Source organism: Pelecanus crispus, chromosome 1 (assembly GCF_030463565.1).
Source record: "Pelecanus crispus isolate bPelCri1 chromosome 1, bPelCri1.pri, whole genome shotgun sequence".
NCBI classification, from domain to species: Eukaryota; Metazoa; Chordata; class Aves; order Pelecaniformes; family Pelecanidae; genus Pelecanus; species Pelecanus crispus.
Genome location: NC_134643.1, coordinates 188,279,286 through 188,305,240, shown reverse-complemented (window position 1 = coordinate 188,305,240; position 25,955 = coordinate 188,279,286). Strand labels below are relative to the sequence as shown.

Here is a 25,955-nt window from a genome sequence, read left to right as displayed (position 1 = left end):
ATAAATAGGTACCTGACAAAAACAACAAAAGAATAAATAAGAAATATTTATCTACTGGTGATAGTATTAATCAACTTTTCAACTGATAATTATGAGCTGAAACCGTCTATTTTATTTTTAAAAAATGGAGGGAAATACAATAAGCAAAGGACTTAATATTTTTAAAAGGAAATAGCTGCATATCAATAAATACAAATAAATACATGCACAACAGTATTCTTGTTTCGCATTTCTGAACATAAGCATTGTTTACACTGACAAGTAGACACTGAACAATTAGACTCTAATAATGAAAACAAATACATGAACAAATACCAAATACAACAAAAGAGTAAAGGAACAAGACCAGGAGAAAAATAGTCATAAGAGGTGAAAATAGCCATGCTAAGTAGCAACTGATGCCATACGGAAACCAAAGATTCCTCTTAAGATGGATTTAAGAGTACTAAGTTGCAGTAAATATCAATCACTTGATATTTACAAAACATTCCAAGTATCCAATTAACAGTGGGATAATTCATGGTATGATAATTAGTAAGCATAGTATGTTGTGCTCACTGTCAGCACATTAAAAAAAGTTATATTTAATACAGTGAACAAGAGAAAAAGTAAAATAGGAGAGAAAACCTATTTCACTGATAAAATGTATTTAAGTATGTTTTCAAGATACACACATGAAAACTTTCATAATGAATGACATACAGGTCTCACTAAAATTATTTTTTTTAGAACGCAACAATTTTCCTAATTGCTTTTTTTAAAGCCTGTTTGACTTTGACATTAACAGTTAATTCTGACCAGAAACCTGAATTAGAACAACATTTTTAAACAGACCAAAGCAGAGCTAAACTAATTTTCCTCACTAAGAAAATTAAACAAGCTCAAAAGCATAAAAAACCCTCTATGATCAAAACATGTATTTTATCACCTTCCTATATGCATATCTTCCCAGTGTTGTCTGTCTTTAAGCATTTTTAGACTGTGCTTCTTATTCCAGGAAATAAGACACAGGAAAAAAATCACTTGGTCACACAGTCTCTTAAACAGATTTTAGAGCTGAAGCAGATACAAGTTAACTCAAGTATTATTCTCAAATATCTGCACTATTCCTCTCCATCACATTTTAAAATATATATTTATGCTTGAAAATTGAAAATTTATCAGGAAATGTTCTTATCCAGCCACAGGTTCTTTCTTTCACTGCTGGATATCCATGGTAAGGCTTCAGCAAAGCAAACTGCATAATGAATAATTTCCTGTGGAGGGATAAAGATCACAGTGATGAATGCTAATCTAAAGCATAAGACTTATTACCCTATGTGGTTAATTACTTTGGAAATATATGACACTGAAAGCAAAACCCAAATGAAATATAAGAAATTAGTTTAATTAACAGAGCTCAGGCACAAAAAGGATCATCTGGGAACTCAAACAGCTAATTAATGTCACACTACAATTCTTTGTATAAAACAGAAATAAAGGAAACTAACAGTCAATAATAACTGATAACAAGGACTCTTTGAAAAAGCCTTCAACTGTACTATCAGAATCTGCAAGAGATGCAAAATGAAGTCCCTTTCAAAAACAATACTTCATACATTCATTTAAACTGTCTTATACCTGTGATCTAAAAGCTTGTAATTCTGCTTCAAGTTCATTGATTCTTTCTTCTTTTTTTTGCAGTAGGGCCTGTGTCTCCTGATGAACTACAAAATCTTTTTCAAACTAAGAAAAAAAAAAATTCATACTAGTCAGTTCTGCATAGTGTCTTTAGTTTACAACTTTTCTTTTTATGTCTGTTAAAACTCATGTGTTAACAACACTAAGGACGCATACAACATATCTGCTAGTCTAACTTCCATGTATCCACTGACTGTAAGTACCATCTCTATTACCACTACAAGTCTTTGCTATATGAAATGGTATAAAGTACTTAATGTATTTTAAGTTGGAATTAGACAGAGTAGCTGAAAAAATTGATGTACAGTAATACAGAGTCTGTAGATACAGATGAGTCATCTCTTATGCTGCCACTGTTTATCTTAAAGGAACTGATAACTGTTCAAATTAAGTATTCAGTTGATTTTTTGGAAATTTGTACATGAAACCTTAAAATACATAGTAGAAAACCTCTCAATTAAGGTTAACTACTTTACACTACTTTTCTCTGCTTCCTAGCCCACAAGAAACATCCAAATTCCCACGTAAACACAGAACTAATAGTAATTTGAAGTTAAAAACTATGCCACGTTCAGTTACACCATTCATGAAGCTATTAGGTAATCCCCTGTGTCCATCTGATGATCACATAACTTAAAAATTACTTACTTTTCTGGAAAGTTCAGAAGCCCTCTCTTCACATTCTTCTAATCTTGCTTTATCTACACAAGTATCTTGAAAAAATAAACAAACACACTTGCACATATTCCATCACAACAAAATCACAAAGAAAGCCTACTAATTTATTGTATTTACTAAGTAGATCACATAAGGTAACACAAGATTCTTAATCACACATACAACTCTTAACTTGGTTTTTGGAACATATGAAGAAGTATAATACTGTAATCACTTCCAAACGTAGTACTTACCTACTAAGTGGCTGAAATCTATATCTAATCTTTTACGATAGGTGAAATCTGGGTCTGTTCCACTTCGATGTAACACTATCTGGGACACACACTCTTCAATTAATTTGAAATACTGTGGACTAAAGACAGAGATGCGTTCTTTTACAACAAATTTATTTATTAACATATACTTAAAACCTTGTCTATGAACACAGTAAGGTCAAAAGATTTGGGCTGACTTATTTCCATGGAAGGGTAGATACAAACCCCAAAAGCCTCAAAGGGCAAATACATCTGGCAGCTTATTACACAAAAACAGTTTGCACAAAGTCTGAAAATACAGTGGACCTAAAGATAAACAATTCTTACATTGTAACTCTGCATCTCTCCCCCTGTGAAATACAGGAAGGAAGGATACCCTCCTGCTTCCTCCCAGTAAAGAGAAGGCTCTTCCTTCAGCTTGATCCCTTCTGCTTTTGTGACTTTTGTAACTATGGATGCATTGCAGCCATGCTTCAGTAAGAGGAATGAAAAGCACCTTGTTCTCAAAGGCCAGAGGATATAACAGCTGGGTCACTTGCCCAGAACACGCAAGCTTTGAATTCAGGTGGAAGAGGTCTAGCATGGATGTACCCGTATCAGGCAAGCACTCTTAACCTTTAAGGGTACATCCGTGCTAGACCTTGCCTGAAATGCAAGGTTATGAAGAACGCTATGCAGAAAACAGACAGCTTCCCTCTTCCCTGTTCAGTTCATATCTGGTTCCTCCAGTGTTTCCTCAAAAACAACACAGGCAGATTTTAGAAAGGAAAGTATTTGGCAGCTTCAAACATCTAAGATTTTAACTATTTTCCTGTAATTTATATAACAAATTTTCCAAGAGACACTAACACGTTCATGCTGACCTATAAGGTATATTGAGAATACTCAATTCCCAACCAAAAGTTACTCTAAATTAAGCATATGTTCAGATTTCTGTATGAAGTGCACTTCTGTGCGCACTTGGTTTTGCCCTTTGACTCAAATACACCACAAAATTACAATGCTACTACCATAATTTATAACCAATTAAGAGACCTGTCCTGATCGCTTATACTTTCAGCCAATAAGGTTCAGATATCAACAAAAATAGTTTTCTATATTTATGTATAAAATTGTGTCCTAAGCAGAAGAGACAAAAACATATAGATGGCATTCTTATTCAAAGCTGATACTTTTAAACGTGAGTTCACAAAGGAATACTTACAAATTGCAATCCACACAGAAAAAGACTAAACTATATTGATCATTAAATTTATGGAAGAAATACTCTATTAATGACTAAACGACAACAAAATCAATAATTAACATTTAACATAGCATTAAGCATACCGTATAAAATAATCATTTCTTATCAGCAAAAGATGTTGGAGAATAGAAAGGAAATATCCTTCAGCGCTGGTGTCCTTAACTGTATTCCACACCATGTTGTAAACATCATTTACTTCAGTAAAAGTGTTAAGGAGAGCAACAGCAAGGAAAAAAATATTTCAGTCAAATGTTGACTGATAACTGTTTTCAAACAGAAATTATACCAGAAAAATGTCCATTATACACTTTATTTTGTTCATGTTTCTGTTGCTGATATCAAAAGGATATTCTAGTTCAGATCTAATATCTTCTAAACGATGAGAGAATTCGATCATGTCTTCTTCCTTATGCTCGTTGAACACTTTCAGCTGAATATCTAGTGCTTCATTCTTTATACATTTCAATTGCTGCAAAGAAGAAACAGTAGAAAGGCTTGCAAAATTAGCATTTCTATATGTAAATAAAACTTATCTAATAACTTTCATAAGTCTATGTTATTTTAAAGTTTAAAATTACAAGAACACATGAGTTAAGTTAAATACTCAAAAGGTAAACATGGCTTCAGCCTGGATATACAAGTGTCTGCACAAATCTGTCACGTTCTAAATCAAAGTCCTAAAATGCTGAGGAATCAGCATAAAGTTCAGAGAGCACACGTCACCTTTTCATTCTTATTTTAAGACTGATTCTCATATCTAACTGCTCATGCCCAGACTTAATAAAATGCCTTTGAGAATAATTTATTAGAACGTGTTCTCCCATTCCCCCTCTCAAGCTCAAATAGTCCAGTAATTTAAATAATATTGCAAAGAGAGACTACAAGACGCTTACTGGCAATATCTCTTTCAATCCACTGCGCATAAATTCATTTCTGATGTGAAGCCTAAAATCCAAATCATCAGGAGATGTAACGAGAGCATTGATGAGCTGCATGCAAGCTACCTATAACAGAGGAAATATTAAACTATTTTATTTCTTAGATTTCAATATGCATCACAGTCAAAAAGACATAACGAACTACTAATTAAGACACTACATCATGTCTATCACTCTACTGCAATCTTATAATTAAGATACTTAGATTTCTTATCAGCCACATGAGCTATAAATACTAAACACTAGTTCACAAGTTTCCATAAAAATGAAGTATTTTCTCTCTCCATTGAATTTTTTCATTTTATAGAAGCAGGAAGTTCCTTTTGTAAATTTACTTTAGCAGATAGTAAATACCTTGATAAGCATAATTCTCAATATTTAAAAATCAATGTAAATATACATTTATCTATACAAACATATAAAAAGTTAATGACATAATAGAACTAATAAAGGCTAAAGTCTGTGTGAACAATGGAAAACATATTAAAAGACAGAATGCTGATTAAACTAAACCAAGCCTGAAGAACAGAATGGTTTTTTTTTCCCCGTTCTTTTTAAAAATCTTCCCTCTTTAAACATACTGAGTGTCATAGAATACTTCATGGGAACCAGTACTTCAGCTCAAAAGCAAGCATCAGGTCAACTATGATGCCTGTTATCAGTCTGTGGTTAACTAGCGAGTAGTCTCTCTTCTGAAGAATCAAGAGATTCATCTTGAAAACCCATAGCCAGGAGCAGGAGGAATTCACTGTCCAGATTCACAACCCTTCAGGACAATGGCAACTTATCAGTAATCATAAATAAGCATGATGTCAGCCATTATTTCCTTTTTTCACCCTCTTTGTTGTTTGCTTACCTTGCTTCAATGCACAGAAGTATGTTATTCATCTGTTACCAGCATTTTAAGGGGTTTTTAAAAGCACAAGTCAATTAGGCTATGTCTTCTGGTATAACATACTATGTAAACAGGTAAAGCAACCTGGTTCAAATACTTCCTCTGTTGTAAGGCCTTTTATTGTCTAGAAGATGATGATGTATTATGCCGTGGTCAGGCAAAAGGAGATACTGGGAACATACTGTATCAGTCATCTTCAAAGTACGTATAATTCTAAGTACTGAATTTACATATGGCCACCAGAAGTACTGGATGGCCAAGCTACTTTGATACAGACTGTAAGAAACAACAGCAGTCATTAGGTTTCCAAGAGGAACACGCTAAGATGATGACACATCATGATAACACAGACTACAACCATGATCCTACATTTAGCCTACTGCAAGGAATATAAGTATGAAAGTAGTTTTATACATTATTTTAGCTGAACTGTTATGGGGGTGCATGGCAGTCAGCATAATTTCATCCTACTTGACATCACTGTTAACATACGTAGATGAACTTTAGTTAACACTATAGGAGAAGGGAATAGCTTAGTTATAAGAACAGAGATGTAACAAGTGTAAACAACCTGTTAATCAACATGAGAGCTGTGAACCTGTTGAGAAAATCAAGTCAAGCAGACTGTGAGCTCCAGCGGGTTGTTAGGGTCCAACTGTTAGAATGACCCAATTAAGCATCAGGCATTCTCCACCCAATCCCATAAACAATGGTAGCTGGAGTCACTTGGAGAGAGTGAAATCAAGTGCATAAAAATGTTAAGATAGACTTCTGTAACTTAGTCCAGTCTTAGATAATAATTTTTGAAGTTACAACATCTAAACAAATTAAAACAACACAATTTGGGAGAGAGGGGAAATACCAAAACTTTAGCTGATCGAACAAAACAAAACCACAAACCGGAGGAAAAAAGGGTTTGAGGGACAACTTGCAAAAAGCATCTCTGATTAATACATCTTCTTCCTCGAAGATAACAAAAGAAGGAAGACAATGAGAGAATCTGTAGGGTCAGTAAAAGATCACAGTGAAAGGGCTATGCAAAGAAAACAAAGACCACAGCAAGAGTTCATAAAATGTTCTACTGGTGTGCGAAAGGAGTGCCCAAAGTCTAACAGAGACACAAACAGGTTCAGGGGTTTGCAGAAGAACTTACAAAACAAAGCCAACAGTGAGAAGTCACAAAAGAGAATTCACCCAAAAGTTTTGAAGAAAATTGAGGACACAGTAACTTCAGTACTTGCTATTGCATGTAAGTTCTTACTGAAAAGCATGTTGACATCCAAGAAAAGGAAGATGGCAGAAATTATATTAAAATTTACAAGGATATTTTCGGGAAGATCTGGACAACTACAGACTGGTAAGCTTGACTTTTCTACAATGCAAACATATTAGAGAATAATAGAATTGTTTAGGTTGGAAAAGACCTTTAAGATTATCCAGTCCAACCATTAACCTCACACTACCAAGTCCACCACTAAGCCAATTAAGGGTAGAGTAACAATTTATTTCATGTTTCCTGGCAGCATTATTTTGTAATGAAAGTAAAACTTGAATAGAATCATTAAGGTTGGAAAGGATCTCCAAGATCTTCTAGTCCAACTGTCAACCCGACACCACCATGCCTACTAAACCATGTCCCAAAGTGCCACATCTACCTGTTTTTTGAATGCCTCCAGGGATGGTGACTCCACCACCGCTCTGGGCAGCCTGTTCCAATGCTTGACTACTCTTTCCGTGAAGAAATTTTTCCTAATATCCACTCTAATCCTCCCCTGATGCAACTTGAGGTCGTTTCCTCTTGTCCTATCACTAGTTACTTGGGAGAAGAGACCAACACCCACCTCACTACAACACCGCTTGGGACCACCAGTCACCAACTGGACTTAACCCCATTCACCACACCTCTCTGGGCTCGGCCATCCAGCCAGTTTTTTACCTAGCAAAGAGTACACCTGTCTAAGCCATGAGCCCACAGCTTCTCTAAGAGAATGCTGTGGGAGACTGTGTCAAAGTCTTGAAAAGCCTATATTGAAAGTATAACAGAGAACAAAATTAATGAGTAACATTAAAAAAAATGCAACATGAATAAATGAACAGTATGGATAATTGCAACGTGGCTTTATAAAGCAAAATCCTGTTTCACAAACCCGCAGAAGTTCTTTGAAAGGCTCAAGGAGCCGGCAAGAATGCTCTTATAGGACTAAGTGTGGACTTAAAAAAATAAAAAAAAGTTTGTAAAATGTCAAAACTGTTTAGAAAAATTTAGAAAACCGTATGGTAAGTAGCCAAATTCCAAAATACTACAAAATAGTATTACATTTAATGTTTAGAAGTGTCTTTTTTTAAAAAAAGCTTTTAAGGCTCAAAAATTATTTGCCTGTATTAATGTTTATTGAAGTAATGTTTCCTTGCTACTTTTTTTCTCGTTGTAAGTCCATCTTTTTATTTTATGCTAGCAAAGTGTGTAATGTAAAATATTAACAAAAATATTAATAAAATAAAAAGTCAACCACATATAAGGCTATAAACTGCAAGTCAATGAAAGCCTGTTCATGTACTTTTTCCATATTCTTTACAGTGAGATCAATTACACCATCACTTGATGAGTAACAATAAAAAACCCTACACATATTAAAGAGGAATATACCTGTGGTGTGTTTGCTTTCAGAAAGGTAGTGGCACTACGTTACTAGCAGTCAATTTTAAAAGAACTCAGTTAAATAGGAGTATCGGTAACAGGACCACAACCTTGACCATTCTGTCTTAAATAAAATATGTTCCCGTGATAAAGATCTTTCAAATTTGGGGCTTCTTTAAAGTTATAAATAAGAAACAATCCTCAGTTACTCTTCTCTGAACAACCCACTTGGAAAGCTGCTAAACTGATAACAATTTGGGGCTTTAACTGTCACGGAGGATTCTTCATCTCTGTAGTGCCTGTCAGAACTGTTCTTATGACACTTCTCCTCCCTGAAATCTGTTATTTCCCTAATTTTATGCAATAAAATTCTGTACATATGTCTACAGTATTTTAGAGACCTAAAGAAAAAATATGACTTATTTAATTTATCATTCATTTTCTTCAAATAAATCCAAACAAAACCTTTGTATTAATCCTGAAGCCTGTTTCTGTGCATGTACTGTTTCTAAGAGTTATTGTAATATTTGTTTGTTACTGCCAAAGCTTTACTCTACACTAGGTAACAAAAAGTGGTACTAACCCCAAAAAAGGAAACTACAAATACCAAAAGATAAAAAAAAAGTAAGAAAATCCTTAGACTTACCTGCATCCAAACCCCACATATCAATAAAAAAAATTTTGAAAACCACCTCAGGTGCCCAGTCCACTTTTGAAAAGTGGACTGAATAAAACCTTCCAATAATTGTCTCAACAGCACCCAAGAGAGAAGAAATTAGGACTCTCCTGTTGCACAACCAACTATTTTTGGACGCTGAAAAAGCTCGTCATAGTCAATATTTGTCTGTCATGTCCTTTAAAATCTTGTTCAGAACATGTGGCCTTGCAGCCCAGTTATTTTTTCTAGTAACAGGATACAGGCTTTGTATTAAGCTAACACCACATGCTTCCAGACTTGTCAGGCTTTATCGAGACTTGGCTTGCCTGCCTGGAGCTCTGCTTGGGCTTATTTAGCTGCAACAGGATTTGTCTAGTAACAGAATGACTACAACCCCACTAGTTTCAGATTTTGCTTAGCCTTGTACAAGTTTGTGGCACAAAGTTTACTGTTACATATATTTCTATAACTGGCAGATAGCAATATAACCCTAAATAAAATGCAGCATAGAAAAGTAGAGGCATGGGATGTGAGCAGAGACATGTGTTAGCACTGCTAAGAGGAATTTGATTAGACATTAAGACCTCATTTAGACTAACAACAAATTCTTGGCTTTGAATATAAGGTGTATTCCTTAGGCCCACAAACTGCACAAGTTGCTGTGTCACAACGTGGTGGAGAATCAGATCAGCCTCGTCTGCAATTTGGATGCCACAAATGGTAGAAAATGAAGGCTAATGAGCTAAATGCATAAATGAAGCTAAACTTTAGTGCAACAGAATATATTCTCTTATTATCTAAGCATGGGCTGTATTCTTTATTCTTAAAACTTTTTGTATTTGTTTAGGTATGGGTCCACTTTATCAAACCATCCATTCCATCAGTATTTTTATTTTTCTTCAGCAGCCATGACGAAAATTTTTACTTCCCCTAATTCTGAGCTTGCTTAGTTAAAACCTGTTGTACCATCACTGATTCATCTCTCTGGAGTACCGTCTTTCATTCAATTGCATTTTCTTGATTCAGTTAGCTCTGACATTCAAAACCAGTAATTCAGTACATTGACAGATGCCGTCAACACCTATACTCCTGTTAATATCAGTGAGGCATTTCAATGATTGTAGACTTCATTGGACATCACTATCATACAGTCAGTGATAAAGTACAATACTGCAAGGTTACATTTACACTTCAAATGAAGTCAAACTCTGTGTTGTTTGATTACATCAGAATTGGAACCTTTGTCATTATTAACAGCAGTTTAAAACACAGTATATTTTCATGCAAAACTATGTGAATGGACTGCTAAGCAAGGAATCGGCATTTATCACACTTGATTTAAACTATCAATGAAGAGGCAGAGACTGAACAAAGTACGCTACTGTGAAAATCCTGATCAAGAGCAAACTACAGTTTTATCTTTGAGATAGCAATGCAATTTAGATTAAAGGATGTCTACAGATGTAATTGCTGTCAAAAAAAAGGTATTTTCTTTTAATTTGCCAAATCAACAAGGTACATCTGCACATGTGCTATTCAAATAGAACAGAGACAAGATAGGACAATGAAAAGCAAGAAATACATCAGTAAGAAGTAGTTATTCTAGTACTTTAGTCAAATTCCATCAAGTGGGAATCTGATTGCAGTTCATAACCAGAACATACTTCAGCCTTCCTGGAATAAACAAGATAAAGATCTTCTGGATTGTATTAGCAAACCATTTCTATAGGAATACAAAAACAAAGTAATAGTGAAAGTTCCAAACAAAAGTCTACAGAATGAGAAAAGGTTATACAAGAGGAAGCAAACACAAGTCTAAGCAAGGCATTGCTTAGACATCTACCTTTGAATAATTCACAAAAATTCACAAAAACTTAAAAAAAAAAATTTAAAAAATTTTAAAAGACTAATGATAAAGACAACAGCGAGAACCTCTTACTAGATCACAAACATTTGAAACATGCTCCAAATAAAACTATCATTCAATATCTAGCAGTTAACATATAATACTTAAATCACACATGGTCACAAAAATTTAAAATTCGTTCATTCACTTAGAAGTAGACTGCAGCAAGATAGATGTGTTTAGCGCACCTAATACCTGTAAAGAAAAAATGTATTAAATTCTATCAAGAAGAGATACAAGCTTGTGAAAATTGTAGTAACACTGCAGTCTGGAAAGTCAGGTTTTGGGAGAATATGCCAAAAGCAAGAGAAAGAAAAATACCCCTCCCAATCTTGATGAACAGCATCTGACTGGCTTATTAAAAGGCAGTTTTAACCAATAATCCAGGGAAGATTCAAGAGTAAAGAAACTTTTTGCTATCATAACCTTTGGAGTTCGAATACCAATATATTAATATTCCCCTGTTTGACAGTAAGTCAATTTAAAAAAGTAACAAGCTTTGTTCAGTTAGTGTTTGCATAAGGCACAGGAATAAATCAAACAGAAATCTCCAGAGTTTTCCAAGACAACACAGTTCAAGCTCCAGATACCTGCATTTAGATGCCTGTATGTAGACAGATATCTATATGTAGCTATAAGCATAGCTGAATTGCCATTATTGTTAATCAGTAGCCTACTAGATGCTTCTTTAAAGCTTGTCTTTAAGATTCTAGATTCTAAAACATCTTCTTTATGACACACATGGAGTGACCAGGGCACTCTAGGATCCATTGTCTTTACTGACTAGGGACCCAATTCATCAGCTTAAACATTAACACATCATATATAGACAGTACCATTACAGCTGCTTTAGTGTGTCCCATCTGGTGCTGGGAAAGATTATGGAGAGGTTCATCTTGAGTGCACTCAACAGGCAAGTGCAGGTCAACCAGGGGATCAGGACCAGCCAGCATGGGTTCATGAAAGGCAGGTCCTGCTTGACCAACCTGATCTCCTTCTACGACCCGGTGACCCGCCTAGTAGATGATGGAAAGGCTGTGGATGTCATTTACCTGGACTTTAGCAAAGCTTTTGACACCATCTCCCACAATATTCTCCTTGGGAAGCTGGCAGCTCATGGCTTGGATGGGCATAGTCTTTGCTGGGTAAAAAACTGGTTGGGTGGCTGAGCCCAGAGGGTTGTGGTAAATGGAGTTGAAGTCGAGTTGGTAGCCGGTCACGAGTGGTGTTCCCCAGGGCTCTGTTTTGGGGCCAGTCTTCTTTAATATCCTTATCAACGATCTGGATGAGGGGATTGAGTGCACCCTCAGTAAGTTTGCAGATGACACCAAACTGGGTGGGAGTGTCGATCTGCTCGAGGGTAGGATGGCCCTGCAGAGGGATCTGGACAGGCTGGACCAATGGGCCGAGGCCAACTGTATGAGGTTCAACATGGCCAAGTGCCAGGTCCTGCACCTGGGTCACAACAACCCCATGCAACGCTACAGGCTTGGGGAAGAGTGGCTGGAAAGCTGCCTGGCCGAAAAGGACCTGGGGGTGTTGATAGACAGCCGGCTGAACATGAGCCAGCAGTGTGCCCAGGTGGCCAAGAAGGCCAACAGCATCCTGGCTTGTATCAGGAATAGTGTGGCCAGCAGGAGCAGGGAAGTGGTTGTTCCCCTGTACTCGGCACTGGTAAGGCCGCACCTGGAATACTGTTTTGGCCCCCTCACTACAAGAAGGACATTGAGGTGCTGGAGCATGTCCAGAGAAGGGCAACAAGGCTGGTGAAGGGTCTAGAGCACAGGTCTTATGAGGAGCGGCTGAGGAAACTGGGGTTGTTTAGCCTGGAGAAGAGGAGGTTGAGGGGAGACCTTATCGCTCTCTACAACTACCTGAAAGGAGGTTGTAGTGAGGTGGGTGTTGGTCTCTTCTCCCAAGTAGTTAGTGATAGGACGAGAGGAAATGGGCTTAAGCTGCACCAGGGGAGGTTTAGGTTGGATATTAGGAAAAATTTCTTTACAGAAAGGGTGGTCAAGAATTGGAACAGGCTGCCCAGAGAGGTGGTGGAGTCACCATCCCTGCAAGTGTTCAAAAAACGGGTAGATGTGGCACTTTGGGACATGGTTTAGTCTAGTCTATCCTTGATTGGCTTAGAGTAGACTTGGTAGTGTAGGTTAATGGTTGGACTGGATGATCTTAAAGGTCTTTTCCAACCTAAACGATTCTATGATTCTATTCTAAATGCCAATCCAGAAGGGTAGGAATCTCCTAAAGGTACCGTGTCATATCTACAAAGGCATCTGAAATGACATTTGAAGTTCACACGTGGGCAACTAAATTGCACCTTGGATTTCCACTGGTTACAAGACAGTTTAGATATCTAGCTCAAATGCTTGGTGTGTTGGCTTACTTGCAGACTAAATCCTATTCAGCTTCTTACATTGCTAAAAAGAAAGATCTGCCACTTACTTAGGAAGCTCATTTGTTCCCAATCTACAAAGTTTTAAATAAGTCTGATATTTTACTTCCATCTGTGCCTATTTGTTTGGGAAGAAAGTCTCAACCACAAAAATGGCTCAGAAAAAACAAAAAGTAGTCTGTCATGTTTGGGTTTGGGGTTTTTTTTAATTAAAAAGATAGAGGTACATGATTTGTTTAGAAATACCAGATTATGACTTTCTCATCTTACGGTAGTGCTAAATCTGTTTAACAACATGCTTAAAAAATTCTGAACATTCAAATACAGATTGGTATTTAGAATTACTCAATTACCAGAAAGCACTACTGACTTCAGATCTAACAATAGTCAAACAATGAGTTTGTTACCTGCTTCTAGAGTGTGGCTAGATCAAAGAAATGCAGTAGAAATAACAGATATGGTAATTTCTTCCACAAAAAGAGACTGTCCATTTTCTAATGCTGCTACTAAAGGGTCAGACCAAAGAGAAAACAGAGACCAAAGAGTTGAAAGAACTTTTTAAGGGAGAAAGGAAGCTACAGATAAGTAATTCTTTTCTTCAAGTGCTTGTCTCTACGTGCTTTCATACTACACACAATTCCAAGGAGTATCCACTCATAATTATTTGTCTTCAATGTTCCTAATTAAGCAAAAATTGAAGAACAATTATCCCAAATGTAACATCGTTCCTTGACAATTCTCAAAGTATGTAACTCTTAAGTAAAATGCCTGTGATGCTCCAGTTGACAGCTCTATAAATGTCAACTCTTGGAACACAGAACAATCAGTCACTACTTGCACTCCAGATGAGTGGGCCCTAACTGCATTCTTTTACACTCAATTACCTTGGATAAGATTCTGTAAACAAGACTGGCAGCTTTTTGAATTTTCAGCCATGGGCACAACATGGGAAACCTGTGTCCATATCAAAAAAAGATGTCTCAGCTTCAATAAATGAAGAGGTACTTCTGCTGAGGTAGTATGAGTGAAGTATTTAGTGAAGATAGGCAAATTAACTTCCTAGGAAGGCAGAATTCACTGTGAGCGAAACTGTGAGCAAAACATTCTGGACAAATGGTATCTAAAACCAATTCATGAAGAGTTGTATATTCTGTAGGTGGAAGTAGTTTGTCAGTCTGCCCTTGAGAAGATGCCTGAATAAGTGAAATTATTTCAGGCTCTAACAGCAAAAGACATATGGTAATACACAGCTCTCTGGTGTACCTTCTAAAATTTTGTTGTGGTGCTGAGGACTGCAATTTCTAAGTACTCTTTCCTGAAGGGCACCTCTAACCCAAACAGCAATTACATCTTGAGAGTATCCTGCTGTTTACAACGGGCATGCAGTGAAAGCATGTAGAGGCACTTTCCTTTCTTCAGGGAAAAGCCAAGAGCAAATATTTCACTTTACCTGGCGGTCTGGTTAGATGCTTCCTTCCCTTCTTCATCTCTAAAGAACTGCAGCTAAGTATAGTCCACCATGTTAGTTTTCTGAGGGCTTTTGGGTCTGCAAGTATATTCCATCTGGAATGCTTTTAACACCCTGTTGCCACATGGTAGGGAAATCTACAATACTTGATTTTGCATGTTTATCTAAGAGATAGGCATATCTTGACAGATGAACAAACATTATTTTTGGTAGGGAAGAACTTTGCATGGATGATGACACAGTTCACCTGGAATGTCAAAATTCTGAATGCTTTCCTCCATGAGGAACTAGACCAATGAGATCAGATACATTCTGCTAAGTAAGAAGTTACAGCTTGAAATTCTAGTCCTCTGTGATTCTAACCGGTAATGTCTATCAAGGTACAGGATGTATTTTCTGAGGATTCAAAAGTCTGTACTTTAAACTTGCATTTTCCCCAGTTGGAGACCAGACAGAATATACCTGGTCCTTTTCTGGTGGAAAATGTCAGGTACATCTCAGTAGCTCAGAGCAGCTTTTTCCTTGCATAGTGTCCTGGTTTCGGCTGGGATAGAGTTAATTTTCTTCCTAGCAGCAGGCATAGTGCTGTGTTTTGGATTTAGTAGGAGAAGAATGTTGATAACACGCTAATGTTTTTAGTTGTTGCTGAGTACTGCTTATGCTAGTCAAGGACTTTTTCAGCTTCCCATGCTCTGCCAGGCGCACAAGAAACTGGGAGGGGGCACAGCCAGAATAGTTGATGCAAACTGACCAAAGGGCTATTCCATACCATATGACGTCATGCTCAGTATATAAACTGGGGGGGGGTGGCCGGGGAGCAGCGATCGCTGCTCGGGAACTGTCTGGGTATCGGTCGGCGGGTGGTGAGCAATTGCATTGTGCATCACTTGCTTCGTGTATCATTATTATTATTATCATTATTATACTGTTACTATTAGCATTACTATTTTACTTTATTTCAATTATTAAACTGTTCTTATCTCAACCCAGGAGTGTTTCTCACTCTTACTCCTCCAATTCTCTCCCCCATCCCATCGGGGTAGGGGGAGTGAGCGAGCGGCTGCGTGGTGCTTAGTTGCTGGCTGGGGCTAAACCACGACAGTCCTTTTTGGCGCCCAACGTGGGGCTCGAAGGGTTTGAGATAACAACAGATTAATCAGAGTGTATTAAGGAGTCTGTTAACAGTTGCCGGTCACGATATTAGTTCTTCTGATCTGCACCATGTTCTTTTTTTTGCAGCACGCGTTAAAGCTTGCTGTCAGTTTGTGTAGTGTGCTATGCTCTGCAGTGATTCATGATCTTTTGCTTGGGAGGCTCCTTATCAAAACCCTGACCTTGAGCATTCTTTGGTATTTGGGTTTCATACAGAAGTCACTACTGTACTTCGGGTACTATCTTATAGAGAGAGTTAGCAATTATACTTCTTACTCTGAGAGGCTTGTTGTGGAGGAAATACAGAATGGCACCTTTGCTGCTTTCTTCTATGATGTTTCCTCCTTCATTACAACAACTTTCCTGTATCTTGAACACCCCTGGGCAGTTAAGATACTTCTATTGATAATTCTTGGGAATGTTGTTTCCGTTTTGATAAAGGTCAGTAAGCAGTTTAAAAATACCATCCAGAGATCTACCCCAAGGCTGGATAGTTATGAGTGGCAGGGTGTGTGGGATCGTATGCGCAAGTACCTAGGGCAGTGGGGACCTCCAGTGTTTTGGAACTTCACCCCTGAACAAGTGCAGAATCCTGAAGAATTAGTAAAGTATTTGGAAGAAGTATGTTGTCACCCTGGTAGCTCCAGAGAGACACAAATCATTGCAACATGCTGGGGACTAGCCCATGCCTATCGAGCCGTGGTCAACGCTAATCAGTACCCTCAAAAGAAAGAGAAGGTCTCTGGATCTGATGACAAAACAACAAGCACTGCGGCTACTCAAACCCCAGTGACAGACACTGTGGCTAAACCAGAGAACCAACCTGCGCCGGTATCAGTTGCCCCTATACAGAAGAAAAAATACACGAGGAAATCAGTTCGTTTAGTAAGGGATGAAGATGAACCAGGGCCATCACGAGAACCAGAGGAGGAAGAACCCATAAATGAGATGGTGACCACCCGATCCCTATCCCTGAGTGAGCTGCGAGATATGCGAAAAGATTTTGGTCGTCATCCAGGCGAGCACATCATCACCTGGCTGCTCCGATGCTGGGATAACGGGGCCAGTAGCCTGGATTTAGAGGGTAGGGAAGCCAAGCAGCTGGGATCCCTTTCCAGGGAAGGGGGCATTGACAAAGCAATTGGAAAAGGGGCAAAACCGCTCAGCCTCTGGAGGCGACTTCTGTCAAGCGTGAAGGAAAGGTATCCCTTCAAGGAGGATGTTTTATACCGCCCAAGCAAATGGACCACCGTAGAGAAAGGTATCCAGTACCTGAGGGAATTAGGTGTGCTGGAGGTGATTTACAGTGACCTGAATGATGAGCGGTTAACCAAAGACCCAGATGAAGTCAGGTGCACACAATCCATGTGGCGGAAGGTGGTACGGAGCGCACCAGCATCGTATTCCAACTCGTTGGCAATACTAGCCTGGAAAGACGACGAGGCACCAACGGTGGATGAAGTGGCTAGACAACTCCGGGACTACGAAGAAAAGCTCTCTTCCTCCCTACAGGCCTGTGTCTCAGCTGTGGAAAAACTGTGCCAAGAGTTCCAACAACTCAGAGAGGATCTGTCCTACTCCCCACCTGCACGGACCAGTGTCTCAGCCATTAGGAGTCAACGTCCCTATGCTCAAGAGAGAGGATATAGAGGATACACACCACGGGGCACCCTGTGGTTTTACCTGCGTGATTATGGAGAGGACATGAGAAAGTGGGATGGAAAACCCACCTCAACCTTAGAGGCACGGGTGCGTGAGTTGCAAGGAAAAACTATTAGAAAAGGCGGTTCTCCCAGGAAAATTGCAGCTCCAGTTTCCAGTGAGCAGTTCCCAAGACAGAGTAAGAGGGCTAATTTTACTTCCGACCTTGATCAGGGGACTTTTGATTCACATTTACAGGAAGTGAACAGCGAATACTGTGACCAGTGTTAGAGGGGCCCTGCCTCCAGCCAGGTGGAGGAAAGGGACAACCGGGTTTACTGGACTGTGTGGATTCGATGGCCTGGAACGTCAGACCCACAGGAGTATAAGGCTCTAGTGGACACTGGTGCACAGTGCACGCTAATGCCATCAAACTATAGAGGGGCAGAACCCATTTGTATTTCTGGAGTGACAGGGGGATCCCAACAGCTAACTGTACTGGAAGCTGAAGTGAGCCTAACTGGGAATGAGTGGCAAAAGCACCCCATTGTGACTGGCCCAGATGCTCCGTGCATCCTTGGCATAGACTACCTCAGGAGAGGGTATTTCAAGGACCCAAAAGGGTACCGGTGGGCTTTTGGTATAGCTGCTTTGGAGACAGAGGAAATTAAACAGTTGTCCACCTTGCCCGGTCTCTCAGAGGACCCTTCGATTGTAGGGTTGCTGAAGGTTGAGGAACAACAGGTGCCGATTGCTACCACAACTGTGCACAGGCGGCAATATCGCACCAACCGAGACTCCCTGATTCCCATCCATAACCTGATTCGTCGACTGGAGAGCCAGGGAGTGATCAGCAAGACTCGCTCACCCTTTAACAGTCCCATATGGCCAGTGCGAAAGTCTAATGGGGAGTGGAGACTAACAGTGGACTATTGTGGCCTGAACGAAGTTACACCGCCGCTGAGTGCTGCCGTGCCAGACATGCTAGAACTTCAATATGAACTGGAGTCAAAGGCAGCTAAGTGGTATGCCACAATTGATATTGCTAATGCATTTTTCTCCATCCCTTTGGCAGCAGAGTGCAGACCCCAGTTTGCTTTTACCTGGAGGGGTGTTCAGTACACCTGGAACCGACTGCCCCAGGGGTGGAAGCACAGCCCCACCATTTGCCATGGACTGATCCAGACAGCACTGGAACAGGGTGAAGCTCCAGAACATCTGCAGTACATTGATGACATCATTGTGTGGGGCAACACAGCAGAAGACGTTTTTGAGAAGGGAAAGAAAATAGTCCAAATCCTTCTGAAGGCTGGTTTTGCCATAAAACAGAGTAAGGTCAAGGGGCCTGCACAGGAGATCCAGTTTTTAGGAATAAAATGGCAAGATGGACGTCGTCAGATCCCAATGGATGTGATCAACAAAATAACAGCTATGTCCCCACCAACTAGCAAAAAGGAAACACAAGCTTTCTTAGGCGTTGTGGGGTTTTGGAGAATGCATATTCCAAATTACAGCCAGATCGTAAGCCCTCTCTATCAAGTGACCCGGAAGAAGAATGAATTCAAATGGGGCCCTGAGCAACAACAAGCCTTTGAACAAATTAAACGTGAGATAGTTCATGCAGTAGCCCTTGGGCCAGTCCGGGCAGGGCAGGATATTAAAAATGTGCTCTACACTGCAGCCGGGGAGAATGGCCCTACCTGGAGCCTCTGGCAGAAAGCACCAGGGGAGACTCGAGGTCGACCCCTAGGGTTTTGGAGTCGGGGATACAGAGGATCCGAAGCCCGCTATACTCCAACTGAGAAGGAGATACTGGCAGCATATGAAGGGGTTCGAGCTGCTTCAGAAGTGGTTGGTACTGAAGCACAGCTCCTGCTGGCACCCCGACTGCCGGTGTTGGGCTGGATGTTCAAAGGGAGGGTCCCCTCTACACATCATGCAACTGATGCTACATGGAGTAAGTGGGTTGCATTGATCACACAACGGGCTCGAATAGGAAACCCCAGTCGCCCAGGAATCTTGGAAGTGATCATGGACTGGCCAGAAGGAAAAAACATTAGAATATCACCAGAGGAGGAGGTGACACGTGCTGAAGAGGCCCCACTGTATAATAAATTGCCAGAAAATGAAAAGCAATATGCCCTGTTCACTGATGGGTCCTGTCGTCTCGTGGGAAAGCATCGGAGGTGGAAAGCTGCTGTATGGAGTCCTATACGACAAGTCGCAGAAACTGCTGAAGGAGAAGGGGAGTCGAGTCAGTTTGCAGAGGTGAAAGCCATCCAGCTGGCTTTAGAAATTGCTGAAAGAGAAAAGTGGCCAGTCCTTTATCTCTATACTGACTCATGGATGGTGGCAAATGCCCTGTGGGGGTGGCTGCAGCAATGGAAGCAGAGCAACTGGCAGCGCAGAGGCAAACCAATCTGGGCTGCCGCATTGTGGCAAGATATTGCTGCCCGGGTAGAGAACCTGGTTGTAAAAGTTCGTCACGTAGATGCTCATGTACCTAAGAGTCGGGCCACTGAAGAACATCAAAACAACCAGCAAGTAGATCAGGCTGCTAAGATTGAAGTGGCTCAGGTGGATTTGGACTGGCAACATAAGGGTGAATTATTTATAGCTCGGTGGGCCCATGACGCCTCAGGCCATCAAGGAAGGGATGCAACGTATAAATGGGCTCGTGATCGAGGGGTGGACTTAACGATGGACAGTATTGCACAGGTTATTCATGAGTGTGAAACATGCGCTGCAATCAAGCAAGCCAAGCAGTTCAAGCCCCTTGGGTATAGTGAACGATGGCTGAAATATAAATATGGGGAGGCCTGGCAGATTGATTACATCACGCTCCCACAGACCCGCCAAGGCAAGCGCTATGTGCTCACCATGGTGGAAGCAACCACTGGATGGTTGGAAACATATCCCGTGCCCCATGCCACCGCCCGGAACACCATCCTGGGCCTTGAAAAGCAAGTCCTGTGGCGACATGGCACCCCAGAAAGAATTGAGTCAGACAACGGGACTCATTTCCGAAACAACCTCATAGACACCTGGGCCAAAGAGCACGGCATTGAGTGGGTGTATCACATCCCTTACCATGCACCAGCCTCCGGGAAAATTGAGCGATACAATGGATTGTTAAAGACTACCCTGAGAGCAATGGGTGGTGGGACGTTTAAACATTGGGATACGCATTTAGCAAAAGCCACCTGGTTAGTCAACACCAGGGGATCTGCCAATCGAGCTGGCCCTGCCCAATCAAAACTTCTACGTACTGTAGAAGGAGATAAAGTTCCTGTAGTGCACATGAAAAATATGCTGGGGAAGACAGTCTGGGTTACTTCCCCCTCTGGCAAAGGCAAACCCATTCGTGGGATTGCTTTTGCTCAAGGACCTGGGTGCACTTGGTGGGTGATGCGAAAGGATGGGGAAGCCCAATGTGTACCTCAAGGGAATTTGATTTTGGGTGAAAATAGCTAATGAACTGAATTGTATAATATTAATTGCTTTATAATACTGTATGTTATCTCTTAACTATATGTTATCTCTTAACTGCATGTTAATATAATAATATAGTAGGTTAATATTAAGTATATAATACTATATATTATGATTGCTATATGCCGCATCAATGGTATTGCAGTAAGAATTGCCCAGCTTAATGAAAATGAACTTTGATGAAACCATGTTGGAATGAGAACTGACTTCAGCATGCAACAGTCCAACACTGCACACCACCTCTCCTGCTCTGAAAGACTGTGATGACAGATGGAACCCAAAGTCATGGGCTAAATGACCTCAATGGACATTTTAGAGGGATGGGCCATAGACGAAGGGAATGATATCTGTGTGTATATCAAGATAGGGAAAGCGGTGGTGATGAATTAGAACACATTGGAAAGGGGAGGGCCTGTGCATGACGTAGATGGTATAGAATAAGGGGTGGATACTGTCCTGGTTTCGGCTGGGATAGAGTTAATTTTCTTCCTAGCAGCAGGCATAGTGCTGTGTTTTGGATTTAGTAGGAGAAGAATGTTGATAACACGCTAATGTTTTTAGTTGTTGCTGAGTACTGCTTATGCTAGTCAAGGACTTTTTCAGCTTCCCATGCTCTGCCAGGCGCACAAGAAACTGGGAGGGGGCACAGCCAGAATAGTTGATGCAAACTGACCAAAGGGCTATTCCATACCATATGACGTCATGCTCAGTATATAAACTGGGGGGGGGTGGCCGGGGAGCAGCGATCGCTGCTCGGGAACTGTCTGGGTATCGGTCGGCGGGTGGTGAGCAATTGCATTGTGCATCACTTGCTTCGTGTATCATTATTATTATTATCATTATTATACTGTTACTATTAGCATTACTATTTTACTTTATTTCAATTATTAAACTGTTCTTATCTCAACCCAGGAGTGTTTCTCACTCTTACTCCTCCAATTCTCTCCCCCATCCCATCGGGGTAGGGGGAGTGAGCGAGCGGCTGCGTGGTGCTTAGTTGCTGGCTGGGGCTAAACCACGACACATAGACAAGATAATCAACAATAACTACATGGTAAGTATCATCTTATGTCATATCTTGCCCATTTGATTAAGAGGAACTGCAGTAGGATTTTCTACTTCACTTTTCTCACTCTTACTGCAAGTATGCATTTGTAGAAAAGTCTATAAAGATGATGCATATTTAGTTAAATTCTGCTTACCAGTACTAAACTGACTGTAGATTTGGCTTTAGTACAGACTCTATGTTGACATTCATCAATTATTTACCCTTGCAAAAAATTCTTAGTAACGACTTTGAGATGTACCATCCACATGCATGTACATTTACATGGATCTTAAATATTATCAGTCTCTACATCTAGATAAGGTGAGCTTTGCTCTGATTCATCCTATTACATACAAGTTATGGAAAGGATCTCATTAGCACAGAAAAAGCAAGAATCACCAAGTGATTCAGCCACAAAATATCACAGACTGCACCATCTCATATTCTCATAGTATTAGATGAAAAAGAAAGATGAAATGGTATTCCTTGACAACTACAAATACTGAGAGGGTAATGCTACTGATGAATAGATAAGACCTTTCACTTCGTCACAAAAACGCTTCTCCTAGGACAGGCATGAAGCACCTGCAGGATTCCAGAGGGATGATCAGTGCTCATTTTTCTGGAACTTAATTGGAAAAGGAAGAATTGCACCTTTGCTTCAATGTTGTACCTCTTCCCGGTTCTAACTGGAAAATTAGAAGGAGCTGGCATCTGCAACTAGAACCATACAGAAGAACAGCACTCTTCCATTAGTTAAACTGCCTGCTTGAGGAACAGTGATGAAAGATGATGATCAGAGAGGAGAAGCATTCATTTGCTTCTACAAGAAGAATGAGAAGAACCGGGCAACACACAATTTGTTGTTGTTGCTGTCGTCATCATTGTCTTAAGTACATAAAATGGCTTGTGTCAGAAAAACTGTATTTCCTGCCTCCGTGAATTGAACAACGAAAGTATTAGACTTTTTCAGTTGTCGTCATAAGTATACAATGTACCAGATTGCCTTGTATGCATTTTCTTGAGCACAGGCTTAAGATGTTAAACTACACTTACTTTAACAAAACCAAAAACTCAATATTGCTCCTGGCTGTACTTACATTATCAAACTATGATTACTAATCTTGTCTTGAACCAAAAACTTTTATGTACGCTTTCAATAATTTTGGATTTTATAAAAAATAAAAGAATATCCCTTGCTTTCAACAAATACAAAAAGTAGATACATAGAGCTTTCACTAAACATACAAAAACCATCATACTGAGGCTTTTTACATATTCAGCCTTCAAGTAACAGAAAAGCTAGTCAATTCAAAATTTAACAGCTTAGTTGTTAGTGTCAAATTGAACTGCCACAAAGCAAACCTACATATATCAGGCAGATAATAAAGGCAAGTATGCCAAATAACTGATAACTGTAAACTTTTGTCTTGTTAAAATACTGTCAAATTAACCACCAAGTCAATGTCATTGTTACAAAAGTTTACAACTGATTCACATGAAGAACCTTGATTTTTCTGGTCTTAAAAAAAAGAAATCTAGCAACCGTTTGTGCAGTCTGAAAAAGAGAAAAAGCCTTTTAGCGGAAAGATCATGTTCAAATGGAAGTTTAACTCAAAAAAAAAAAAAAAAAAAGAGAAGAGAACTTGATTAAAAGTTTCCATGTCTACATAAGATACAGCAAATAAAACAGCAAAATATTACCTGTTTTCAGGAACTTTAGGGTAACACTCTCAGTAAAGCCGAACGAACATATTTAGCTGAAGTATTGCAATTGTAACATTTAGAGTAAAGCCTCAGTTTTAAAAATGCTATCTTCTGTATCAAAGGATAACAAAATAGCAAATGGAGGTATAGCACAATCATGAGAAGGTATAACTAGTAGAGAAGTACTTGTTCAATATCTGAAGAGTGGTGCTAGAAAAATAGAAGTTGTTACTGCACAGCTAACAGCTCAGCTGAAGTTTTCTGCACTGATTTCGGTTATCTCATCAGCTGTATCTCACTATTGAAGTTGAGCATCTCTGTGAACAGCGAATATGGAAGTGCTCATGTTTAGAAGAAAGATCTAACTGGTTAGAGACAATCAGCTATGACCTTTTTCCCCTGCATATCGACTGTCTCAATTACCATTAATATTGGTATCTTCCTATTTCTTAAAGGGGCTGCTTACCAAGAACTGTTCAGAAGGGATTATAATTTCTGAAGCCTATTCCCACGTGTTGATCCAAAAGAGCTACTATCTGTTCTACTTGCAGTTTAATCTGCAAGACGTATTTATAGATTTAGAGAGGCCCTCATAAGTTTATTTAATTTTTAAAAAGGGGGAAATGGGCAAAATACCCATTTGGGTACCTATCACAGGTAAAGGGAAAAGTACATAGGATCAATTTAATTTACCCACTGTTTCAAATGAAGTAAGGGGCTGCTTTTAAGGAAGTTTTCATGTGCTTTTTGAACTGTATAGAAAGAAGGAGTTATAGATAGCTTTTTTGCCTTATTAAATCTACACACATGCAAATATATACAACTCCTGAAAATTCAGGATCACATTTGGAAGCCTAACAGTCAAAACAAAATGTTGTTAATTTCAGGAGTCTGTATACCTATAAGCTAGCAAAGAATAACCAGAGACATACTGGTCTTTATACTATTCAAATTTAGGCATCTCATGTAAGTGCTGTGATGGACCTGGAAGTTTTCAAACCCTTATATGCTCTATAGAGAATACAGGCTCTTAAATTCTATTAAGTTAGATATAATATCCTGAAATTGGAAAATACAATTTCCATGACCTAAAGCATTTCTTTCTACTGAATCAAAATATTTTAAAAATTGTTATTGATATTCATATTCATGCCAAAGAAAGAAGAAAGCTGCTCAACCAGTATGAAGAGACACTGAACTACTGTTATTCAACATTAAAACTAATTCCTCCATTTGGACTTCTTTTTTTTATTCTGTGACTGATTATATTTATGAATAAAATTTTCTTAATATATATTATATATAAATTTTTACCTTATTGAATATACTATAACAATAGAAATATGCATAACAGAAAATCATCAAACTTTTCATATTTTTGTTTTTCAGGTTGATCAAATAAGAACAAATTTTTTACTTATGTCATGATCCAACATCAAAGTAAACCAAGCAAGTAAAACAAGTAAACAAAGAAGGACTAAAAACCATGTAAACAAAAAAAGCCCCAGATTCAGTGAGCCAAATCTTATATTGTCCTGAAAGTCTGACATGCCCAAGCATGCACACCTGGCCCAAATTCATACTGCCTACTATCTCAAGGATGCTAAAATATGGAGGGAGAAGGGAAAAAAAAGAAAAAGAAAAAGAAAAAAAAAAATCATACTGAATAGGAACTTGTTAACTGTTGAATCATCAAAGTTGATATTGATGTTGAATGAACATCATTCACCTTGAAATCTAAATGAAACAGAGACCCCAGAGGAGAACAGAAATATAGGAGATCATATATTTAAATTTAGTACTCAAGAACTGCAATGATTCTTGCAAAAATACCTAAGGTAAGGATCCGCTACTACAAGAAATTTATGTCCAATCTGGAAAGCAAAGACTCAAAAGCCTTGGAAAACAGGAAATTTTGTTGTCTTACAGTCTACACTTTCCTTCTGCAGTCCCATTCCAGTCCCACTACAACTGGAGCTCAAAGCTTTTTCTCCCTCTCCTTGCTAATGTTAACTGTAGGCTGAGCCCTGCACAAAGTCCCCCAGCCACTGCTCAAAGAAAAAAATGTATTACTCTACAGTTCTCCTTACAGCCCCTTTCCAGTCCTGCTCCAGCCTTGCCAATATGAGGACTCCTTTTTGACTCCTAAAGGC

The 25,955-nt window shown here is 39.2% G+C and overlaps 1 protein-coding gene across 1 annotated transcript in view; it reads right to left on the bottom strand.

The window, feature by feature from the left end:
• Positions 1 to 25,955, bottom strand: part of DIAPH3 (diaphanous related formin 3) — a 277,409-nt gene that overhangs the window by 199,512 nt on the left and 51,942 nt on the right. Inside the window, exons 10-15 of the mRNA XM_075727918.1 lie at positions 4,752 to 4,862; positions 4,209 to 4,327; positions 3,942 to 4,058; positions 2,592 to 2,710; positions 2,329 to 2,393; positions 1,621 to 1,725 (exon numbers count right to left, since the gene is read on the bottom strand). Of these exons, the coding sequence (XP_075584033.1) occupies positions 1,621 to 1,725; positions 2,329 to 2,393; positions 2,592 to 2,710; positions 3,942 to 4,058; positions 4,209 to 4,327; positions 4,752 to 4,862 (636 nt within the window). The remainder of the gene's footprint in view (positions 1 to 1,620; positions 1,726 to 2,328; positions 2,394 to 2,591; positions 2,711 to 3,941; positions 4,059 to 4,208; positions 4,328 to 4,751; positions 4,863 to 25,955) is intronic.